Source organism: Mercenaria mercenaria, chromosome 6 (assembly GCF_021730395.1).
Source record: "Mercenaria mercenaria strain notata chromosome 6, MADL_Memer_1, whole genome shotgun sequence".
Lineage (NCBI taxonomy): Eukaryota > Metazoa > Mollusca > Bivalvia > Venerida > Veneridae > Mercenaria > Mercenaria mercenaria.
This window is the reverse complement of record NC_069366.1, coordinates 66,569,793-66,592,170: the sequence shown is the minus strand read 5'-3', so window position 1 is coordinate 66,592,170 and position 22,378 is coordinate 66,569,793. Positions and strand designations below refer to the sequence as shown.

Below are 22,378 nucleotides of genomic sequence, written 5' to 3'. Positions count from 1 at the left end.
CCCTGAAATAACTGCATATTTTTCTTACTCTTTGGCATTCGAACAAGTCGTCTGATTGGTTAAAATAAAAATAGCAATACTGGAAATCCAAAATATACAGAAGACGTATGTGAATGGGTCGTTCTCAGATCTTCGTTTAGAAGATCAAGTACTTCAGTCAGATTGACTTCCGTTGTCAATAACAATTCATGCCAGACTTATAACCCATTCGAACTGGCATATCATAGTACTTTAGATTGTCACCCTTGAAAATAGTGACACAATATTAAGCAATAGATTATACAGCGAAACTATTTTCATTTACTTTGAAGTATGTACACGTATTTATTCTAACTCAACACCTTCGTGCTTCCAATTTTGCTTTAAAAGTATCACAATAACTTGATGTTTGGAGCATATAATAAAAATATTCCTGAATTTTAGAGGCAGATTAATTATGTTTCTTTTGCACATATGCAGGTTGGCCTATTCTTGACCTTTTAACAATTTAAAGACCTGCTCCAGTCCTACCTTTTAACCTTAAATTGTCACTGAAAAGCTTAAAAAATCTGACTATTGAACAGTGAAACCTGTCAAAATAGAGTCAAATTTTATATAAAATTCTTATAAAATACCTATGGTTTTCCGTGCTAAAGTGTGGCGGTGGCCGTTAACTGTTCCCTTTTGTAATCATGGGTTGCATACACACAATAGAATTTGAATAGCCGCGGAGCCATTAAACACATTCGATAGACCAGAGAGTGGTCCAGAATCTCAAAGTCTAATACAGGAAAAGAATCGTACTCCGTCGGCTTTCAGCTATTGACAACGGCCATGACTTGTCAGTACTAGATGCACTTCATCTTCTGCAGCAGTCGTGGGAGTGCGTTACACAAACAACAATAACAAACTGCTATCGTCATCGGTGTGCAGGGAGATGACGACGACGCCGACGAACTTGACGATATACCACTTGCTTCCGAATTGTTATGTTCCTTTTTTGGAGTTTGACGCAACAAAAATAGTCTCTGCTACAGACTCTGAAATCATCAGTCAGGTGATTGATTCAAGAAAAGAAATCCACGAAAATAACATAGCCGACGACGATGAAGAGGACGACGATTTCCAGCCGCTCCCGCCTCCAACCGCTGATGAAGCCATGGCTGCATTAACAACTATTATAGTCCTCGAAGTGGGCCCTCCCAGTATGAGTATGAGGACTGATATTAACTATGAATTTTACCATCTTGTTCTTGGTTGCATGAAGTCTCCTTTTCAGTGTTTTACTCAACCCTAACCACCAGGAGGGACAAGCATAATCAAAGTGACACTGAAATAATGAAGAAACCAGGAGTTGTTTAGTATACCTATTTAAAAACTTACTTTTTCTAAAAAAGAATTTTAGCTTTGCATTGGCCTTTTTGATAACCTGATTGGTTATGGACTCGCCAAATAAGCTTTGGCCAAGGTCCGCACCTAGGTATTTGACAGATTTGGCGGTTGAAATTAAAGTTTCATTGGAAGTTGGATGGTTGCCTGTTCAGTTGAGGGTTGATCTCCTTATCCTTGGTTATGTTCATAAGATACACTATATTCTAACATGGCTGGATTTGATTTCCAGTTAAACAAAGAAGAAAATCAAGCTCTATATATTCTGCGATAAACAACGGTTGACGCGCAGGGCATTATGACGTCAATTATGACGTCAAATTGCCGAATGACGTCTGTTTCATTACTCCTCGCGAAAATGAAGTCCAGCATAATATTTATTAAAATATATCAATAAGCTGTCGAATAAAAACAATCAAGGCCTTCTTGAAATTTATCGTCTGATTTCCCCCGGGTTCATCTTTTCAGATGCTTCATATTTAACACTCGGGCTAACGCCCTCGTGGTTAAATTCCTACGCATCTGAACTCCCCCCCTGAACGGGGTAAATCAGCGATTAAACCACTCGAAGGCCTTGATCATTTGTTAATTCTAAACATAGTTCGATTTGATTTCAAGTTAAACAAAAAAGGGAAAATAAAGCTCTGTATATTCTGCGATAAACAACGGTTGACGCGCGGACCGGAAAGGGGTCATTATGACGTCAACTGGACGTCAAATAGCCGTAGGGACGTCCGATACATTACTACTGGGCAAATGAAGTCCAGCATAATATTTTTTAAAAATATGTCAATGGCATGCCCAGAATATTGTGATTTTTGTCTAATTTACCCGGTTCATCGTTCAGTTGTTCAGTATTTAACCACTCGGGCTAACGCCCTCGTGGTTCAATTCCCACTCATCTGAACTCTGAACCCAGGGGAAATTAGATGATAAACCACTCGAAGGGCCCTTTATTATTTGTTATAGTGCACCCAGCTATTTACATGAGCATTTTAAATTAGTAAATAATGTTCACACTTATTAAACTCGTTTCAGGGATAGTAACAATTACTCCATTCCTAAGGTAAAGGGTTTTGGGAAGAAATCTTTCGCTTATAATGGCTGTCAGGTGTGGAACAGGTTACCGTCAAGTTTTAGATCTATACATTACATAATCCTAATAATTAAAAAAAAAGTTGTGAAGAAACATTTTATGCAAACAGTGTCAGTCTAGTCCTTTCATCTGGTCAACATTTTTATTCTGGCATATTTCTTAAGTCTAGTGTATGATTCTTAGTATTACCTGTTCAATGTCAAGCGACTTTCTGTGATATTATAATACAATTGTTAAAGACATGTGCTATGTAAAGGTAATCCAACATGTGCAATACTTGATTAATTAATTTGCCTTGCCGATGTCATATGATCAATTCAAAGGACCACAATATTATGCTCTCTTTTTGTGTTATCCTTGGTATTGGTTATGTTGACATTGAACTTGTATTTGTTTTATGATATATTGTCTATTTTACCACAATAATTTCAATCTATCAGTGTGTCAACACATGATATATGCTTGTCGGTTAAAGGTCAAGGTCACTGTAGGTCAAGTAAAAATTTATTTCCACTCTATAACTTTTATATGCATTGACGGATTTTCTTACCAATACAAGCAAATGTTCCTCGTTACCAGACAAGGTCACTATTGAAATAAAAGTAAAAATAGTTTTTGTGCCTTAGCTGTTAAATGCTTTGAATCATTTTTATATACACTCACACACATGTTCCCCGTAACCAGATGGTGTGTTGCATGTGTTGCTTGCATGACTCATGCCTATCAATCACAGGTCAAAGTTACAATTGAAGGTCAAATGTAAATGAAATTCTGGCTATAGCCTTTTGATAAATTTTGATTGCATTGAAGGATTTTTTTATAACTGCACAGAAATGATCCCCAGATTAGAATATGTGTCGCGCTAATGACCCATGGTTGTCGGGCAAAGGTCAAGTCACTGTTTAAAGTCAAGTAAAATTGTTTCCGCCCCACGACTTTTATGTTCATTGAGTACACAAATGTTCCCCATGATAACACGTGTCGCGTACATGATTTGTGCTTGTAGACCAGGTCAGTATTAAAATATAAGTAAAAAAAAATAGTTTTTTGTTTCTTACCGCCTCTATGCCTTGAAGCAATGTTTGTCCCCTACCGATGGAACACCGTAGGGGACTATAGGAATGGACGGATGGCAGTAACTGCAATTACTCAAATAGTATATGTTGCCAACAACCACAAGGGGCGAACACACACAGTTTTCCACTGGTAGGGGTCTTCTGTATTGCCACTGCAATACCCCGTTACTTGTTAAAATATACAGCTAGATGTGTATTTAGTAGCCCACAAATAGAATGACCCATTTCTCCAGGTACACAATTGGTAAAATTAAGGTCATACTACTGTCTCTAAAATGTATCTAGCAAACTAGAAAGAAAAGTTTGGTTTAAAATGGTAAGGTCTAGAGGACAAAATAACCACATTGTATGTAAATAATCTGAATTTGTTGCAGTGGTAGGCAAGAATTTTTATCTTACATGTCTGCCTGTGTCAGACAGTTGTTTTCTCAACCCTCGGGACAGTGCGGATAAAAATCCCTGTCACACAAAGGGAGACTTGTAAGATCCGTAAGGTCATGCTTCCAACAATCCTTGTTTTGTTTCTCTCTTTTTCTAGACATTTGGTTTTTGCTTAGAGGCATATTATATTGGCAGCAGTGAGCATTTTCTTTTCATTTTTAGCTCACCTGAGCAATGCTCAAGTAGTTTTTCTGATCGCTCGATGTCCTGCGTCCGTCGTCTGTCGTCTGTCGTCCGTCAACATTTAGCTTGTGTATGCGATAGAGGCTGTATTTTTCAACTGATCTTCATGAAACTTGGTCAGAATGATTACCTTTATGAAATCTAGGCCGAGTTCGAAAATGGGTCATCTCGGATCAAAAACTAGGTCACTAGGTCAAATCAAAGAAAAACCTTGTGTATGCGATAGAGGCTGTATTTTATCAATTAATCTTCATGAATATTGGTCAGAATGATAATCTTGATAAAATCTAGGTCGAGTTTGAAAATGGGTCATCTCGGGTCAAAAACTAGGTCACTAGGTCAATTCAAAGAAAAACCTTGTGTATGCGATAGAGGCTGTATTTTTCAATTGATCTTCATGAATGTTGGTCAGAATGATTGCCTTGATAAAATCTAGGCCGAGTTTGAAAATGGGTCATCTTGGGTCAAAAACTAGGTCACTAGGTCAAATCAAAGAAAAACCTTGTGTATGCGATAGAGGCTGTATTTTTCAATTATTCTTCATGAATATTGGTCAGAATGATAACCTTGATGAAATCTAAACCGAGTTCGAAAATGGGTCATCTCGGGTCAAAAACTAGGTCACTAGGTCAAATCAAAGAAAAACCTTGTGTATGCGATAGAGGCTGTATTTTATCAATTAATCTTCATGAATATTGGTCAGAATGATAATCTTGATAAAATCTAGGTCGAGTTTGAAAATGGGTCATCTCGGGTCAAAAACTAGGTCACTAGGTCAATTCAAAGAAAAACCTTGTGTATGCGATAGAGGCTGTATTTTTCAATTGATCTTCATGAATATTGGTCAGAATGATTGCCTTGATAAAATCTAGGCCGAGTTTGAAAATGGGTCATCTTGGGTCAAAAACTAGGTCACTAGGTCAAATCAAAGAAAAACCTTGTGTATGCGATAGAGGCTGTATTTTTCAATTATTCTTCATGAATATTGGTCAGAATGATAACCTTGATGAAATCTAAACCGAGTTCGAAAATGGGTCATCTCGGGTCAAAAACTAGGTCACTAGGTCAAATCAAACAAAAACCTTGTGTATGCGATAGAGGCTGTATTTTTCAATTGATCTTCATGAGTATTGGTCAGAATGATTGCATTGCTGAAATCTAGGCCGAGTTTGAAAATGGGTCATATCGGGTAAAAAACTAGGTCACTAGGTCAGATCAAAGAAAAACCTTGTGTATGCGATAGAGGCGGTATTTTTCAATTGGTCTTCATGAATTTTGGTCAGAATGATAACCTTGATGAAATCTAGGTCGAGTTTGAAAATGGGTCATCTGGGTTCAAAAACTAGGTCACTAGGTCAAATTAAAGAAAAATCTTGTGTATGCGATAGAGGCTGTTTTTTTCAATTGATTTTATGAAATTTGGTCAGGATGATTGCCTTAATGAAATCTAGGTCGAATTTGAATATGGGTCATCTGAGGTCAAAAACTAGGTCATTTGGTCAAATCAAAGAAAAAACTTGTGTATGTGATAGAGGCTGTATTTTTCAATTGATCTTCATGAATTTTGGTCAGAATGATTGCCTTGATAAAATCTAGGTCGAGTTTGAACATGGGTCATCTAGGGTCAAAAACTAGGTCATATCTAAGAAAATGCTTGTTTTATCGCAAGAGACCAATTTTTTGATCCAATCTTAATGAAAATTGGTTAGAATATTTGTTTCCATGAAATCACTAGGTCAAACATGTTTTACACTGTTATGGTGTGTTTCTTAGGTGAGCGACCTAGGGCCATCTTGGCCCTCTTGTTATATTTGAACTTGTGAACTTATTCTAGTTTTACCTTTTTTGAATTCTTTGGTTTGTTGACCATTTCCCTAGGGAATTGTACGATTTTTCTTTACAAAACACAGATCTTTGTCAATCACAGGCTATGTTCACATTCATTTGTAGTACATTGTAATTCCACATGCTTTCTCCATATCTAGAAGTGAAACAATTTTTTTACATTGAAACTGCTTGTTCTCTTAACCGCCATTTTAGCGGAGTTATCTCTAACTAGTTTCCTATGATCATTTTTTCAGCTCAAAAGCTTAATATTGTAAACAGATTTCAGATTTGGAAATGTATGCAATTAACACTTAAACTAAGAGTGTAAATTACTTAATTTAGTATTTTAGCCAGTCTTAACAAACAGCAAGCTGACATCTTCTAGTGATCTGTTATCCAAGTAATCTGTTATCCGACCGCAGCGTCGACTATATTACGTCACAAATAACATTTGGAAATATAGAATAGAAAAAGAAACCTCCGGGAAGAGTTCGATTGAGGATGTATCTCACTTACACTTCCTCTGTATACCCTTTTAAATTTTACTGGATCGTGCTGAGGGAGCTTTAATTCCCGGCTGAGGTTGATAGCCGAGTCAAATGTATTTCGCCTCCTATCAGCTACTTCCACTTTACATTTATTTTGTCAGGTATTGTGTGACCTGACATACTAAACAGATATATCAGTTGAAATTTTTTCAGAATATATGGCTGCTGATTTAAAACTGTGACACATAGGTTTCACTATGACTTTATAATGTATTCAAAATTGTCTTGATTTTCTTTTTGTATGTATTCTTACAGATCTGAACAAACAATTGATCCATGAGGTAAAAAGATTGTGAACATGGCTACAGCATCATCAACAGACAACCGAGTTTATCTTTACCGTTTATTAGCGCTTACCATAGATCACGGCACAACAGTGGTTAGGAATATTATTGATGATAAATGCTCAGATATTCCACTAACAACATTTCTGGCTAGAGAGAGAAGAACTATAAATACCCTCAGAGCAAAACAAGTAATATCAAAGGTCCAGTTTGATTTGTTGTATCCACAAAGTGGCAGCCCTACAACATCGGATTTCGATATAACTCTTGTTATATACCTGCTGCTGAACCTAAAACATTTTGGATTAAATCCCAAGTATACCTGGAATGTTGCTCTTCGGCCAGGAGATACTTCACTTGAAGCGGATATATGTCGCTTGCAAATGTATCGCAATGAAGTAAGTAGGGATTCATTCATTTAATCAGGAACTAATCATACAGGTCCTGCTAAGCACACGGAAAATGCTGTTTGAATGCTAAATGTGATTAGAATCGGTCATTGGAATTAGAGCTTCATGCTGCTAGATATAGCAGTAAAATAAGTTTTGTTATTTTGGAAAAAGTTTTTTGACAGAATGGTTCTGTCGTTATGTCTATGAAATTCAGTAATAATTCCACATCTTGGCATTTATCAAGTCAAGATGTTTCCAAGTTGAGGAAATACACTTATCCAAAAACTGTGCTTGAGGTATTTGAAGTATTTAAATTTACATAAACACGCACATGTACATCATTGTACATGATAAAAAAAAGTCGAATTGAAATGGATGTTCGTGTGGACAGGTAGGGTGTTTTAGAGTGATTTTTTTGCGGGAAAAGGGGAAAAAATGACTGGGAAAAAGACCCCCCCCCCCTATAAAACGGGGGGTATTTTTATGAGTGTACGTTCATTTTAGAGCACGCTTATTGCTTCAAATAAACCTTGAACAGCGGTAATATACATTGGACCAGAGATGAATGGTATGACTGAAAATTTCAACCAAACCTGGAAAATCTACTTAGATCACATCGAAACCTTTGCAAAAGATTACATAAAACTGTGCTCATAATAAGGTATGACAAGTGTGCATGAGACATAACACAGTGGGACACCGCTGTAGGAGAGGCATATCTGTGCCCAGTAACTGGCCATGCCGCAAGGCGATATTTCGAGACCAGATTTATATTTTTTATGTATTTAGAAAAATGCACTATATAAACAGCTTGCGCTTCTTACCATTTTAGTAAAGTAAAAACAGATTGTCATTACAACAATATGTTAGACTGTAAAGATGAGAAAAGCTATACTCCAAAGCAAACATTGATTCATGTGATCAATTGGAAGAAGTTAATGAATAAAGCATCAAGCAAACAGGAAAAGATGGCGCTTACATTATTGATGACCGTCCGCATGATGAAAGATCTGGACAGTTTGAAGTGGTTATGTGAACTGTATGACTGTGACATTGAAAACATTAAAATGGAGTGGTATATGCATGACAAGATAGAAGACATGTATTTGTTGAATTACTGTTAACTGTATTTAGCACTGAGTAATAAACATGAAAAATAATGAATGTTTCTAGTAGCACTATCCCTAAAACAATAAAAGTAAAGTCAGAAGAGCTGTTATATGTTCTCAGACATTAATACACAGTCAGAGCGATGCCAGTTTCAACGCACAACTGTGTACTATATCAACAATGAATTTTCCTTTGTATTTCAATGAACAATTACCACTTACACTTTTATATCAGAAAGGGTAATGCTTGATCTATCTCTGAAACCCTAGCAGTAACACAAGAACTGCTTCTATTCTGATTTACAGACAAATCCTAGAGGTGCACAGACAGTCAACATTGCGCACAATTTTGACGCGAAACAGCCCATTTGAATAACAGTACCATGAGACATCTTCTATTTTGTATGCTAAAGGCGTAAGCAATGTACCTGTAACACTTTACTGTCAATAAAACAAACTTTTTTCTAAAAACGTGCATTTTTTGCTGCCAAACACGGTTGCATTCTGATCTAAAGCGTTGTGCACATTTGTGATACAAAACAGCTTATTTCAATAACTGCACAGGTTCAAACATTCTGTAAAATACTCAAGGTTTCGATGATTTAGTGTGTGCAAGGCTTTTAGCACCATGATAACAGTAAAACAGAGCAGTCTACGAAACAACTGTGACGTTCTTGATCAATTTACAACGTACACATACTGACAGTGCGTGGCAGTCACAACTGCATTGAACAAAATAAAAGTAAAAAGTTCTCTCTGAGTTTTGGAGCTTTATGGAATAATTTGGAGGATTTGGAAGTAACAAAATGAAAAGGTAGGTGAATTTTATGTCAGTGAATGACATTATCTTGTTTTGATAAGTTTGTAGTGGAAATAAACACTTTATTTTGATTTTTTTCGCGCAACGGCATATGTGCAGAATGATGCAATTTCTGTCAAATTTTGGGAGCTCATATTTTGTTAACGCATGGAGGTAAAAAATATCTCTTTTAGGACAAGAAAGCCTGTTTGCTAGCGTAATGAATGCATGCAAAAATCTTGTTCTGAAACACTTGTTTATGTATTTTTTTTACTCTGAAAAATTGTTGAAATTCATGTGAAATGCTCGCGAAAATGAGTGATTTTGAAACGTAAATATCTTATTAATTTCTCAATGAAAATTCATGATGATGGTCTCATTCGAAAGCTAAACCCTTTCTTGTTTCGATGTTAATTTGGTATAATTTACAGAAGTGTGGAAATATATGATTTTTAGCTCAGAAGTGACATACCGTATTGTCAACATAACAGTAATGCGCCATTTGCAAAGTTGCAAGTTTCGACCCTCGTAGTTTTCTATTGCATAGATGTAAAAAATATTTCTTTTAGGACAAGAAAGTCAGTTCGCTAGCGTAATAAATGCATGCAAAAATCTTGTTCTGAAACACTTGGTTATATATATTTTTTTCCATGAAAAATTGTTGAAATTCATGCAAAAATGATCGCGAAAATGAGTGATTTTGAAACGTAAATATCTTATTCATTTCTCAATGTAAAATCATGATGTTGGTCTCATTCGACAGCTAAACCCTTTCTTGTTTTGATGTTAAAATGTCAGAATTTACAGAAGTGTGGAAATATATGATTTTTAGCTCAAAAATGACAGACCGTATTGTCAACATAACGGTAATGCGCCATTTGCAAAGTTGCAAGTTTCAACCTCCGTAGTTTTCTATTGCATGGATGTAAAAAATATCTCTTTTAGGACAAGAAAGCCAGTTCCCTAGCGTATTGAATGCATGTAAAGATTTCATTCTGGAACATTTGGTTTAGCATATTTTTGAACATGAAAAATTGTCAAAATTTGTGTAAAATGCTCGCGAAAATAAGTGATTTTGAAACGTTAATATCTTATTCATTTTTCAATGTAAATTCATGATGTTGGTCTCATTCGATAGCTAAACCCTTTCTTGTTTTGATGTTAATTTGTCACAATTTACAAAATTGGGGAAGGACCTGATTTTTTGCTCAGAAAATGACACACCACGGTAAACAACAATGGCCGCGCCGTTACAACAAAGGTGCAGGTTTAGGCGATAATTTTGCAAAAAGTAAATAAGATATGAAACTGAAAATTTAATACTATGAGGATAAAAGTATTGGCTTTTAAATGAGACCATTTTCATCTTTCTGCGATCAGAAATAAGTTCAAAACATTGATTTGAAATGACCCTGTCATTCACCATTTCTCGTCTTTTTTTTGCATTTTCCCGAGAATAGGTCACGTTAAGTCGCTACGTCACATTCACGTCCATTTAGGAGCTGGACATAACAATACAATATGGCTTTCAACGGTCACAAGTATTTCTCTGAAATAAAATCATTTTATTGTGTTTGTAGATGGAGGATTGGAAAAAAACTTTATGAGAAAATACATCTCAGAATGCCTGCCGTTAAAAACTACCAAGGAAGGAGGCGGATGCACGATACAGGAGCTGAAAAAAAGGTTAGTGTATGTTTTCATCTGTCACTGCTCAGTATGTTGATTGCGATTTGAACTTTTGAAGTGGCTTAGCTTTCTTAGATGCTCAGTTGTACATATTAAATATACTTATAGACCAGATTCTGTCTCATTTTATGTATATAAAAAATTAATAAGTACTTTGACTGAATGAATCTTCAAAAAATCAATGATAGAATGATGTTTTGCTTATTTTTTTTTTCAGAGCAACATGTCCAGACCTGCAAAATATTTACAAGCATAGACTGAAGAAGTGTGAAGCATACTGAAGTGATGTGTGTGTGTGTGTTCCACAGCTGTAAATTATGGAAAGAAAAGCAGGTATTTATTTTACAAAAATTCTCTATTGAATTTTAGCAGACATAATGCCTTTTCAGCTTCATCACAGTGTAAGGCTGTAGAAACTTTGTAATGAATTTATGTAAGGCAGAAAACTTGAAAATCTAACACTGTTTGAAGATATATGAACTAGCTCAGCTTTCAGAAATGTTCAGAAAATATTTCTAGACTAAATTTCATCTCATTCATTGTGTGTAAAAATACATAAGCACTTTTACAGAATGAATTATAAAGATGTATTGATTTTCTAATGATTTGCTTATTGTTTTTTCAGTGCACTGCAGTGAATTGCACAGGCCAAGATGTCTCAAGTTGTACATTCAAACAGAAGTGATGGGTGACAGGCTTTTACTAGCAACTTGTGAAGAAAAATCAGGTAGCTATTCATTTTACAAATACTGAATTAAAAAAAAATACAATACCATTTCAGCTTGATGCTTGAACTTTTTGTTATAATTTTCTATACTGGAGGCTGTCAGTATCAAGTGTCATTTTACATTTGATTTGTGTGATGCACAAAAAAATAAAGAAATATGAACAGTGAGTTACAGATGCAATGATAGATTTTCCTCAGCATATTTCTTGAGAGATATTTGAAAATTTGAAATGCCATTTAGTCTTATATTTTTTTCTATTACAGGTAGCTAGAGCAGAGACCAGATGCTGTGATGGTGGTGATGCAAACAGGGAGAGACGTTTTACAATTGAAATGATAGACTCTGATATTTACATGTATTGTTTTGTATGATGAACTTTGCCCGTACAAGTGGCTATGCCCGTAAAAGAGGCACACTTTTGCTTATTGTGTTTGTTGTATTTCAGTATAAAAAGTAATGGTAAAGGTCTCCGAGATGAAGGTTTAGTGTTGTTGTCTGTATTATGAGTCCAATAGCCTGTCCTGTGTGTCCGCAATTAATACTTTGTCAGCTTGTTTGCTAAGTATGCTATCCCAATGAAATGTTAAGAGACACTGGCATTCACCAGTGTGAGTAAACATGTTCACTCATGCTGGTAGTGCCTTTGTGTATTAAGTGTACTTAGTAGGCAAGTGTGGTCTATCACATCTCGGAGATACATATAATTAGATCAAGTAAGGGTCGTTGACAAAGATAAAATGAGACATGTTATACTATTTAACTATACTTTATGAGATACTTTATAAGGTAGATGGTCCTTCAAAATTTCAACACTTTGAACAACAAAATTCTTGATTTCTGACTGATCATTTTTCTTGAACGTCTCATTTTATCTTTGTCACCGAGCCCTTCATATATCCAACCGCAGGCTACTGCATCGAAATTGCAGTCAAATCTCTGGTACTCTTGGTATTGAAAATATATAGCACTTACAAAGTATAGTCTCAATGCGATAACTTGAACATTATGTAAAATCATTACAAAATCCTAGAGATGTCTCTTATCAAACTATCGAGTAAGTTGTAATGCAAAATCATTACAAGACTAGTATCAAGCTATCGGAATGTCAAAACATGACCATAAGGCTATATCAGAGATTTGAAATGCTTTTCGATGCAACAGTATGATGTTGGAAATTTATCCTACATCCAACCGTAATCCTACATGATGGTATAATTGTATCATAGTCCTTACCTGATGTTGAGCAGTTTTTCCTCCATTGTTTAGATTTCTGATCGGCACGGGCAAAGCGTTAATGCTGGTTGTAACGACCCGACTCCGTATTTGGCGAGGCAGCGAAGCCGGTATGGGGAATTACTTTGCCCGACGCTGCGAGGATTCATGGACAGGGATTAAATGCTCTTGCCCCGCCAAAGGGAAGCACGACGTTCCTCTAATGAGATGTGCGAATACACTCTTTGGTTGCCTAACTGTCCGGACGCCGCAGTTAGATGTACGGGGAAGGGCATCGAATGTCTATCCATGTTACCGATCCCTAACATTCTTGGTTTGATCTGGCAATGAAATCGTATGACACTATATAATGTTGGAATTTTGTCCCGATGCGTCACAGGATAGTAATTATTTTCTCACTATCCTGTTGCTAAATTAGTAGGAAAACAAACAACATGATAATGGAATTTTGTCCCGATGCATTTTTCTCCTACAATCTGTGAAATTGCCATCAATGCAAAAGGTCACTATGCTTTTCTCCTAATACCCTTCAGCGGGATAAAACAACATAATGCATAACATGATGTTGAACATTTTGTCCTACATTGTTTTCATCAAACGTACGTAGTCTTTAACATCTGGTAGGAGAAACTTCTCCTGGATGTCTAAGTAATTATATCCTTGTATGCCCATTGCATTCGCATTACAGGACAAATTTGACAAAACAGTCGAGCTGATACATGATAGCGTCAGATATGATTTTGTCCTATTACAACATGATGATACATTTGGAATGTCAAAGCATTGTATCTTTGAGAGACATTCAAGGCTTTATAGTATTACTAGCAAACCTTATGCTCATAGCTTATAGTATTACTAGCAAAGCGATGTCCGCAGCCCTGTGAACCAAGCCTTTAGGATCTGATAGGAGAAACTTCTCCTGAATGTCAAAGCAAATAAGATTCTTTCACTGGTTGTAGGTGCAGATGGGAATTTCCGGCCTCGAGGGTAACTGTTTAGGCGGTAACGAGGTTCCTACCGAGTTACCGCCTAAACAGTTACCCGAGAGCCGGATATTCCCATCTGCACCTATAACCAGTGACAGAATCTTTTTCTTGCATACCGATATCAAGAAATAATAATAAAAATAAAATCAGTCGAACGGCTTTCTTTTTAGAACTATTTCTTATAGCAGCGTATTTTAACAAAGCGCGGGAAAGCAACGTCCGTAAACAGGAAAGACGTCATGACGTTTCAAAGACAAATACAATGTTTAGTTCTGGTTTTGTTTGATCTGTTGCAGAGTAACGTTATGGATTTTTGATAAAATAACGTGTTTTGAATCGAGAAATATACTATCAGGAATAAAGAGGAACTGTCAAGGTACTGGATTTTTATTCCGTTTTTCGAAATAAAATATAAATAACTACATAAATCTTCTACATATATGTAGTTCGTAATACGTCATTTAAAGCACGAGAGTCATCTTACACCCCGGGGTGTAAGATGGATTTTTCCAGCACCGGTAAAAATACCGGAAATCCCCGTCTGGTATGCAAGAAATTGTATCCTTGTATGCTCATTACCTTTGGTCAATACTGTATGCTTGAGACATTTCATACGTCGTCAAGTTTTTCACAACAGAGAACATGACCGCCCTTTTCTGCTCTATCGAACTTGTGCATCTCAAGGGCGACCTTAGTCAGATATGATTTTGTCCTCCTATCATCAACGTGATGATACATTAGGAATGTCAAAGCATTGTATCCTTGATAGACATTCAAGGTTTTATGGTATTACTAGCAATGCTGATGCTCATAGCTTATAGTAGTACTAGCAAAGCGATCTTGTAGGAGAAACCTCTCCTGAATGTCAAAGCAATTGTATCCTTGTATGCCCATTGCCTTTGGTCAATAGAGAACATGACCGCCCTTTTCCGCCCTATCGAACTTGTGCATCTCAAGGGCGACCCTAGTCAGATATGATTTTGTCCTCCTATTACAACGTGATGATACATTAGGAATGTCAAAGCATTGTATGCTTGTATGTACGGGACAAACTTTCCAAAACAGCCCATCTTGAGAGTTTTACATTATATGTAGGATTTCATGTTTGGTCAAACAGCATCAGTGACACTATACGAATCTGTCAAATGTGGGAGAGACAGATCTCCCAATATGGTCCATACACGTTGCTTTTAAGTATTTAAGGAAAACTTGGCATTGGCCATTTCAAGTACTGTGAACATACTTTGGGACCTAGGACTATGTCAATCTTTGCCAGATCAATCCATTTCATGTTGTCACACAACTAGCGAGAGCAATGCAAAAACACGTCTGCTCTCGACGGCTGTACAATTGGTCATGTGACCACTTAAAACTTGAGGAAAAAATGCTCGACGCTGATTGGCTAGTTACTTTTTGTGTAGACTCGTCCTGTGGGACAAAACTAATTTTAAAGCTATCAGCCAATCAAATCGTTCGTGACGTCACAGTTTGTTATTTTTCGGCAGGCGAGCCTTTAAAAGCGGCTGCACAAGCTCAGTTGTTCAGTTGGTCGGGCGGATTTCACCAAAATTTCAAGGTGTTTCCGCGTCAGTTTTTTTTTAATTTTTTCTTGTGTTAAAATGTTCAAGTATGGATTTGAAAGTGTTATTCGTGGTATGTGCAGTACAAGACAGATGAAGAATGCCTGGGGTGAGTACTATGGCAAAGTCGCGTCGCTCTCGAAATGCATATGTTAGGACTTGGTTAGGTCATAAGACTGGCAACGCACATTGGCATAGCGATGCCAAGTCTTGGTTCGGCTAGAACTTGATCCGGGGTTTCGATCAATTGAGAATGTCCAGTGTTCGGCGTAGTTGGGTTAGGGTGAGGAGACTCGCTATACCGAAAATGGAAAGACGGTTGAGCTCCTGTCCCCGTCATCCCGACCAATATCTTTCCAGCTTAACACAGCTGGAATTCTCAGTTGATTGAAATGACACTCGAGATGATATACTTACTCTCGAGGTCGTCTGAGTGTCTACTGTTTGAGTCTTGCATCATGTTGATGCTGCTTTCCGATATTGACGGTAGACATGGTCACCTGTTGATCGTTCAGTGCTTTTGCAGATCGCCAGAAAATGCGATAGCCAATTAACGAACCACATTTTTTTCCTTCAGCTTTTTTGCATGTTAGGAGCAATGACAAGTTGTTTGAAACGAGAGCGACGGGACCTTTGCAACCTTAGTATAAGAATAGTGTTAAGATGTTTAGATATGATAGTTATGTCTTAGATGTTAGTTGTTAAGTCTTAAAGTTGTGCACAACTTATTGTAGCTATTGAATGTGTTTCTCTCCACAGGGCTTTGTCACTTTTTATCATTGGTGGTGGAGTACGGCAAGGGGCGTTTTCATATCCTTACTTGTTTAGCTAATTCAAGAAAACGACTCTTGGCTTGCTCACACTGCTAAATGATAACATAAGTGACATCAAAATTTATGAACTTTGGCAAACATAAGCTCTTACTTGTAAATGAAAAAAATCAAAGCTTCAAATTCAATGTTGTATCAAGTGTACAGCTTATTTGGCATTTAACAGCTGCACATAAAACGATGCAACCTTTTTCTCTCTTCTCTTGCTCTTCAAAAAAAACAAAAATCAAAATTACTAATGCTAATGGACCGAACGGCAACCGATATCGCTAGAGTTGGGCTAAGTTTAGGCAAAACAAAAAAAGGACAGCCAAAGGTATGGAGGTGTCGTTAGACCAACTTTATGCTATGGTAGGGTGATGTGCAGTAGCATAAGGAACCGCCTTTGGCCATCATGAGGCGTTACAAGCTTGGTAAAGTAGGAATCTCCCCGTCTAGTGACAGGATCTGGTCTTTTGATGTCCGCTAAGATTGCTAGATCGGGTATACAAACCAGCTCTGTATGCCAAAGGGTGCCTACTTATGACAAGCTTGCAACGCCATCCTAGTACAAAAAACTTAATTTTTAAGCCCGACTCTGGTGTATGTCATGTCGAAATTTCGAAACTTTGGCAAACACAAATCTCTTTATCTTATTTCAAACAATCAAAATCAAAAACACTAATGGACCGAACGGCAACCGAAAGTTCTCATTCAGATTGACTTTGATAGATCGGCGCGGGTAAACTGTCAATGCTGGCTTCGGCCCGACTCCGCACTTGGTAGGCAATGAAGCCGGTGCGGGGAATTAGTTTGCCCGTCATTGCAATGATTGTCTGCAAGATATAACATGCCAGTGCCACGTTTTTAGGAAGAGCTACACTTCTCTATTGAGATGCTCGCTATCACCTACTAACAGCCCTTTCGTCCAAGTGTAGCGAAAGGTGTTCGGGGACTGGCATGCCAATGTCTTGCGAATATACCGATCTGGTCAATTTGAATGCGAATTTGGCTTCTACTTCTTCCTCTGTCTTACTTCTTTTCACACACACTCGCTATTTGGCATTCAAACGATCAGCGTGGGTCAAGCGTTAATGATGGCTAAAGCCCGACTCTGTGCTCAGTAGGCAATGACGCTAGTACAGGGAATTACTTGGCCCATCATTGCTATGATTGTCTGCCAGATATAACATGTGCGTTCCACGTTCATTGGAAGAGCTACACTTCTCTATTGAGACGCTCGCTATCACCTTTGAACAGCCCTTTCATCCGAGTGTAGTGATAGGTGTTCGGGGACAAGCATGACAATGTCTGGCAGAGATACTGATCGTTCAAAATTCAAAATACTTCTTCTCTATTTGGCACTCTATCCCAAATTTCTTTTAATGCGACCATCTTTCGAAACCCTGTGATCAAGAGTTTCTCTTATGTCACAGTGGTCTCGAAACATGCCAGTGACAAGTCTGGACGAATGCAGAGTCAAAGAAATTTGGTACCTTATTTTGTCATATTGCAATGCTGAACGAATACGTCGGCTAATACCTCAGGCCGATGTCCGATTAGCTTAATATTGAAAAACGAAATGTCAATTCAAGCTTGTAATTTGGACACAATATTTTTACATGCCAAAGAGCACAGATGCCTAATTAAGAAAAGCTATATCCTAATCGACATGATTTAATTGTAAAGCAAAAGCAATGGTCATTTTTGAAGGTATTCATGTAAAAGGCTTGTAACGCCAAGTTTGCACAAACGAGTCCTTCTGTTAAGGCATACAAATATCCAACATGAACTGATAAATGCATTTGGTTTTTCATAATGTATCTTTTCACTAAATTCTGAAGAGCGAAATCATAGTGACTTTTTACTATATGCTAGTATACTGTTAATGAAAGTATTTCAAACTGATGGTCAATTGTCTACTCTGAGATCAAATTATAAGTCTCAAGTTTGAGATCGCATAGTATCATGATAAGTGTAGGGAGTAGTGGTTAAACCTGAATTTCAGAATTAGTAAAAACAAAGCAAAGTGATATGTTAGCATTTTATTGCCATCATGATAAGACAAGAAGGAATAGCATCTGTCAGTCATTTAGTCTGTCAGTCTCATTTTTACACACGATTTTACTTTTGTCATGCAAAAGAAGCACTTTCCCTTAGCTTTACTCTTATGTGAACAGTCTTTACAAAAGGTGTGTCCGCAAGGCACTAGTGTGTGATCTTTCTCGGCTGATAGACATATTATACATAATAACAGTTCGTCTCTTGCCTCTTGCTTAGCTTTAGAAAGTTCTCTCTGATGAGCCACCAGCATCTCATTTTCCCTCTTTTCCCAAGCCGTTTCGCTCAATGTACTGCTGGTAACCGTTGATGAAGGCCTCGTGTAAGGTTTCCGCTTGTGTAATCCTCGGATGCCTCTTATCGGACTTTTCGATTTCATAGTCATGGTCGGACTGATGATATCTGGCAACTCTTCACTTTCGTCGTCGCTAATCATGATGGTTTCTGTTAGTGTGAGTTGTTTCTTCGCTTTGTCCATTTTGTCTGAAACAGAAAAAAATAAATGAACGTCAGTTGAACCGTTTACAAAAATATTACATTGTCAATTCAACAAGTTGAGTCGGTATTTGCTAAAACGAAAACGTATAAGTATCGAGTTCAATTTCAAATTCAAACTCTCAAATCTCAAAGTGTCAACTCACCAATTTCATCCCTCAGCAAGCCTTGATGCTCCAAGAGAAATCTCGCAGCAGCTATTACATCCGACATATCTGTTTCGTTCGCCGCCTCTCTGATTTCGTTTTCCCACAAGTTAAGTTTCGATAGCGCCGACATGCTACTCTTGAATAAGCAAGGGTCTCGTCCATGATCCAAATTGATACAAGTTACGACGTTATCGATATTCTGAATCAAGTGCTGGGCTCTTCTCACTATGCCTCTTCGCTTGTATAACACAAATGTTTCCATTGCTTGTTGACGGCTCTTTGTCATTAATGTGCTCAGTAATTCTACGGCTGATCTGTTCATCATTCTGATACAGAATGAGAGTTTAAACCATCCGCAAACGCTATATCTAGCAAGAATTGTTTCGACCAATCAGAACGGTTTGCTTAAACCACGCCTACTTTGTATTAACCAATCAGAAAGCAGATTGATTGAAAAAGTTATTTTTTCGGTACAGTACCAGGGAAATAGACCATCGAGCTTCATTCTATCGAATGCAATCAGACTGTCAACACCCTTACAAACTATCATACAGCTTATAAATTCCAGAAGATGAAGGTGAAAGTTTTCAGCATCGAAACACTGAGACAGAGGTCTCAAACTCTCGACATGCTGTTAACGCACAACGATATATACAATAAGACAGAGAAGATATTGTCGCTCGGGGAATGTCATGAACAGTACTTGCGAGAGCAACTTGACGGATTTCTGAAAGAAGGGGACATTGAGCAATATCACAAACAGTTCGTAGTGGACTTGTCGAATCCAGTGGTGAACTTTGATATTGTTGTGTCAAGGATTGATACTAGAATTCTACTTGTTCTACTAGACTATTATGCTGTAGACACATGGAAAGACGAATTCGTAAACTTTGTTCTAAGAAATAAGAGGGCAAATTGGATCGTCTTCAATGCACTTTTGCTCTTATCATTTACAGATCATGGCATTGTTGATAGATTTAGCACAGAAGTAGATGCAAAGCAGAATTACAGACCGATGCCACCATTTCGGTTCAACGAAACGCCTAGACGAAATGCAAAGTGTTTCGGGGACATTTATGCAGCGATTGGCACTCGTAACCGCAATAAAAGTACATAAACTTGAATATTTGCCTTGTTGTATTTTTAACGAACAAGACTGATTGTCACAGTAATTTGCCCAATGCTGTGCAGCCAGTAGCCCTCATATTGTTCAAAAAATAGCCAAAACCCTAACCGCACCTAACCTCACCTAACTTTTCCTAGCCATACACCTGGGACCACACACCACCAAAGCCGATTTCGTTTTGGAAAAATGTTCAAGACTGTAGGTGAATGCCATTAATTTTCCCAAGGTTAGACAGTTAATGCCCCTCGTTACATGTTGTGAAAAAACATAAAGCTAGTTGATTATTAGCCTTAAGTAAAACTGACGGTACATAATTACTGTATTTATCGTTTTATCGCTAAGACAAATTTAGAACAACTTCACAGTTTTTTAACATTTTTTTTTAACAAATTGACCTCGCTTAACTTAACCTAGCCCTTCATCGAGGACCAGATGCATCAAGAGCCGAACGTATCGCGTTGGTTACGCAGTAAATGATTGCTGTAGTTGTTCGGCTATACTTTAATGGCCACACATTAAAAAACGGATTAAAACTGTTGATATTTTATAGACGTTAGTCTGTGAAACACAGTAAAACAGTGCTGTAAAATGGTAAATGTCCGGCTATACTTTAACTGATTTACAATGTTGATATGATATAGACTTGTCTGTGACACAAAGTGAACAAGTGTTTTTTCAGCTTCACTTTAAACACCGGAATTACATTGTTGATATTTTATAAACATAAGTCTGTGAAACACAGAAAAAGAGTGCTGTAAAATAGAAGATGTCCGGCTATACTTTAATGGCCACACTTTAAAAACAATTGACTTACCGTGTTCACATATTGTTGCTAAGTAGGTTACATCTTCATGTTATTTAAGCACCCATGTCCAGAAGTCCAGTGCAAATGTGGCATTCGTACTTAATGGTTTTTACATTGTATGTTTGCCTTTGTGTATACTGAAGTTTTTACTCAGTCTCTGAATATTTAGCTTTCAAATTAGATATACTGATACACATTTTCAATTCTTTCAGCTGGTAAGAGTATCCTCGACAACAGCAATCCGGGAAGCAGAATTTTTAGCGAAATGGGCTGATATTGAAGGGGTATGTTCTTCATATGTAAAAAAAATATACTACTAGATAATTTAAACCTTCATACTCTATGACTTTCACCAAACGACACATTTAATATTGAACCGTTCAGTAAAGATAATTTTAATTGCGGCACCAGATTCGTGACAACCAAATACGTTACCAATACTTTTGATTTGGAAAGTATACCGCCATTTGTGAACACATGAAATTATGTGACGTTATAAATGAAGACACGCAATAACAATTGTAGAGACGTTTGGGTGTATATAGAAGAAAATTACATCTGTTTTTCTTAGTTGCAATTATGAATTGTGTTTAAAAAAGAATGCCAAATCCAAGTAACAAGTACTGATTTTATAACCAGTTTATGAGAATTTATCAGTTTTTGAAGTTAAGTAAACAGTGTAAGATTCATGAATTCATTACTAATTAGAATTGTAATATATCTGACATCTCAAAACAACGTATTATAATTACTTTTAGGAATTTCCAAGATAAGCCAAGGGGGGAAATATTAACCAAATCTAGAATGCAAATAATGACTGAGCTGGTTTGCCTTGGCTAAATTCATTTACATGTATTTACATTTGCTTTACATTTTTTAAGAGAGAAAAACAAAACTATTTAAAGCAATTTATTTTTAATTCAAATTAGCTTGAACAAACAAAATTCATCTGTTTCTTACGAGTTATTAAGTATATCCTTTAAACTTAATTGCTGTTGCCAAATATAAGTTGAATGAAAGGAGGTTTATTTTATTGGCGCAGGTAGAACCTATTATGAATAGAAGGCAGCAAGATCAGCAACAGAGAGATAGCAATATTATGCACATGTGCATACACAATGTGAATTAAATTTTTACAAGTATACGTAATATTCAGCGTATGCCAAATACTTTCAGGTAACCTTAACCTGGTCAGAACTTTAACGCTTACACAAAACTTATTTGTGAATATTTTTTCTTGTCTGATTTTTGTCGATTGAGATGTTCTTTGAACCTACACGTATGCGGATCCGCCCAAGTGCAACATCACGACCTCTCTGTTACAAAGTATACAGCGAGACCTGTGTTAAGCAACCCACAAAGGAATGAACCCATGAGTTGCCAAAGGCAGGTGGCTGTCTAATTCATGATGCAAGGGCCAGCTTAAGATCGGTTGAGATCAAGGTAGAACATACAGATATTTCATGAGGTTCGCTATATCTATGTCGTTTTACGACGTCAGTACAAATATTCTAACTATTCTTATTAGCATACACAAACAACAAACACAAAGTAGATTGGAAATGGCCGCGACTTTATTTCATTGATATCATGG

The 22,378-nt window shown here is 37.0% G+C and overlaps 2 protein-coding genes and 1 long non-coding RNA gene across 3 annotated transcripts in view; 2 read left to right on the top strand and 1 right to left on the bottom strand.

Moving 5' to 3' along the window:
* Window positions 1–22,074, top strand: part of LOC128557821 (E3 ubiquitin-protein ligase DZIP3-like) — a 31,826-nt gene extending 9,752 nt beyond the window's left edge. Inside the window, exons 2-3 of the mRNA XM_053546222.1 lie at window positions 6,795–7,221; window positions 20,997–22,074. Coding sequence (XP_053402197.1) covers window positions 6,838–7,221; window positions 20,997–21,104 — 492 coding nt within the window. The 5' untranslated portion in view covers window positions 6,795–6,837 and the 3' untranslated portion in view covers window positions 21,105–22,074. The remainder of the gene's footprint in view (window positions 1–6,794; window positions 7,222–20,996) is intronic.
* Window positions 10,650–12,959, top strand: LOC123554846 (uncharacterized). The gene is made up of 4 exons (XR_008371421.1): window positions 10,650–10,809; window positions 11,030–11,145; window positions 11,438–11,539; window positions 11,804–12,959. It is a non-coding gene; the product is annotated as an uncharacterized LOC123554846 (long non-coding RNA).
* LOC123548365 (uncharacterized) lies at window positions 18,179–20,415 on the bottom strand. The gene is made up of 2 exons (XM_053546220.1): window positions 18,851–20,415; window positions 18,179–18,692 (listed from the first exon to the last, which is right to left on the bottom strand). The coding sequence occupies exons 1-2, from the start codon at window positions 19,176–19,178 to the stop codon at window positions 18,241–18,243; spliced, it is 780 nt and encodes a 259-aa protein (XP_053402195.1). The 5' UTR covers window positions 19,179–20,415; the 3' UTR covers window positions 18,179–18,240.
* Window positions 22,075–22,378: the final 304 nt, after the last annotated feature.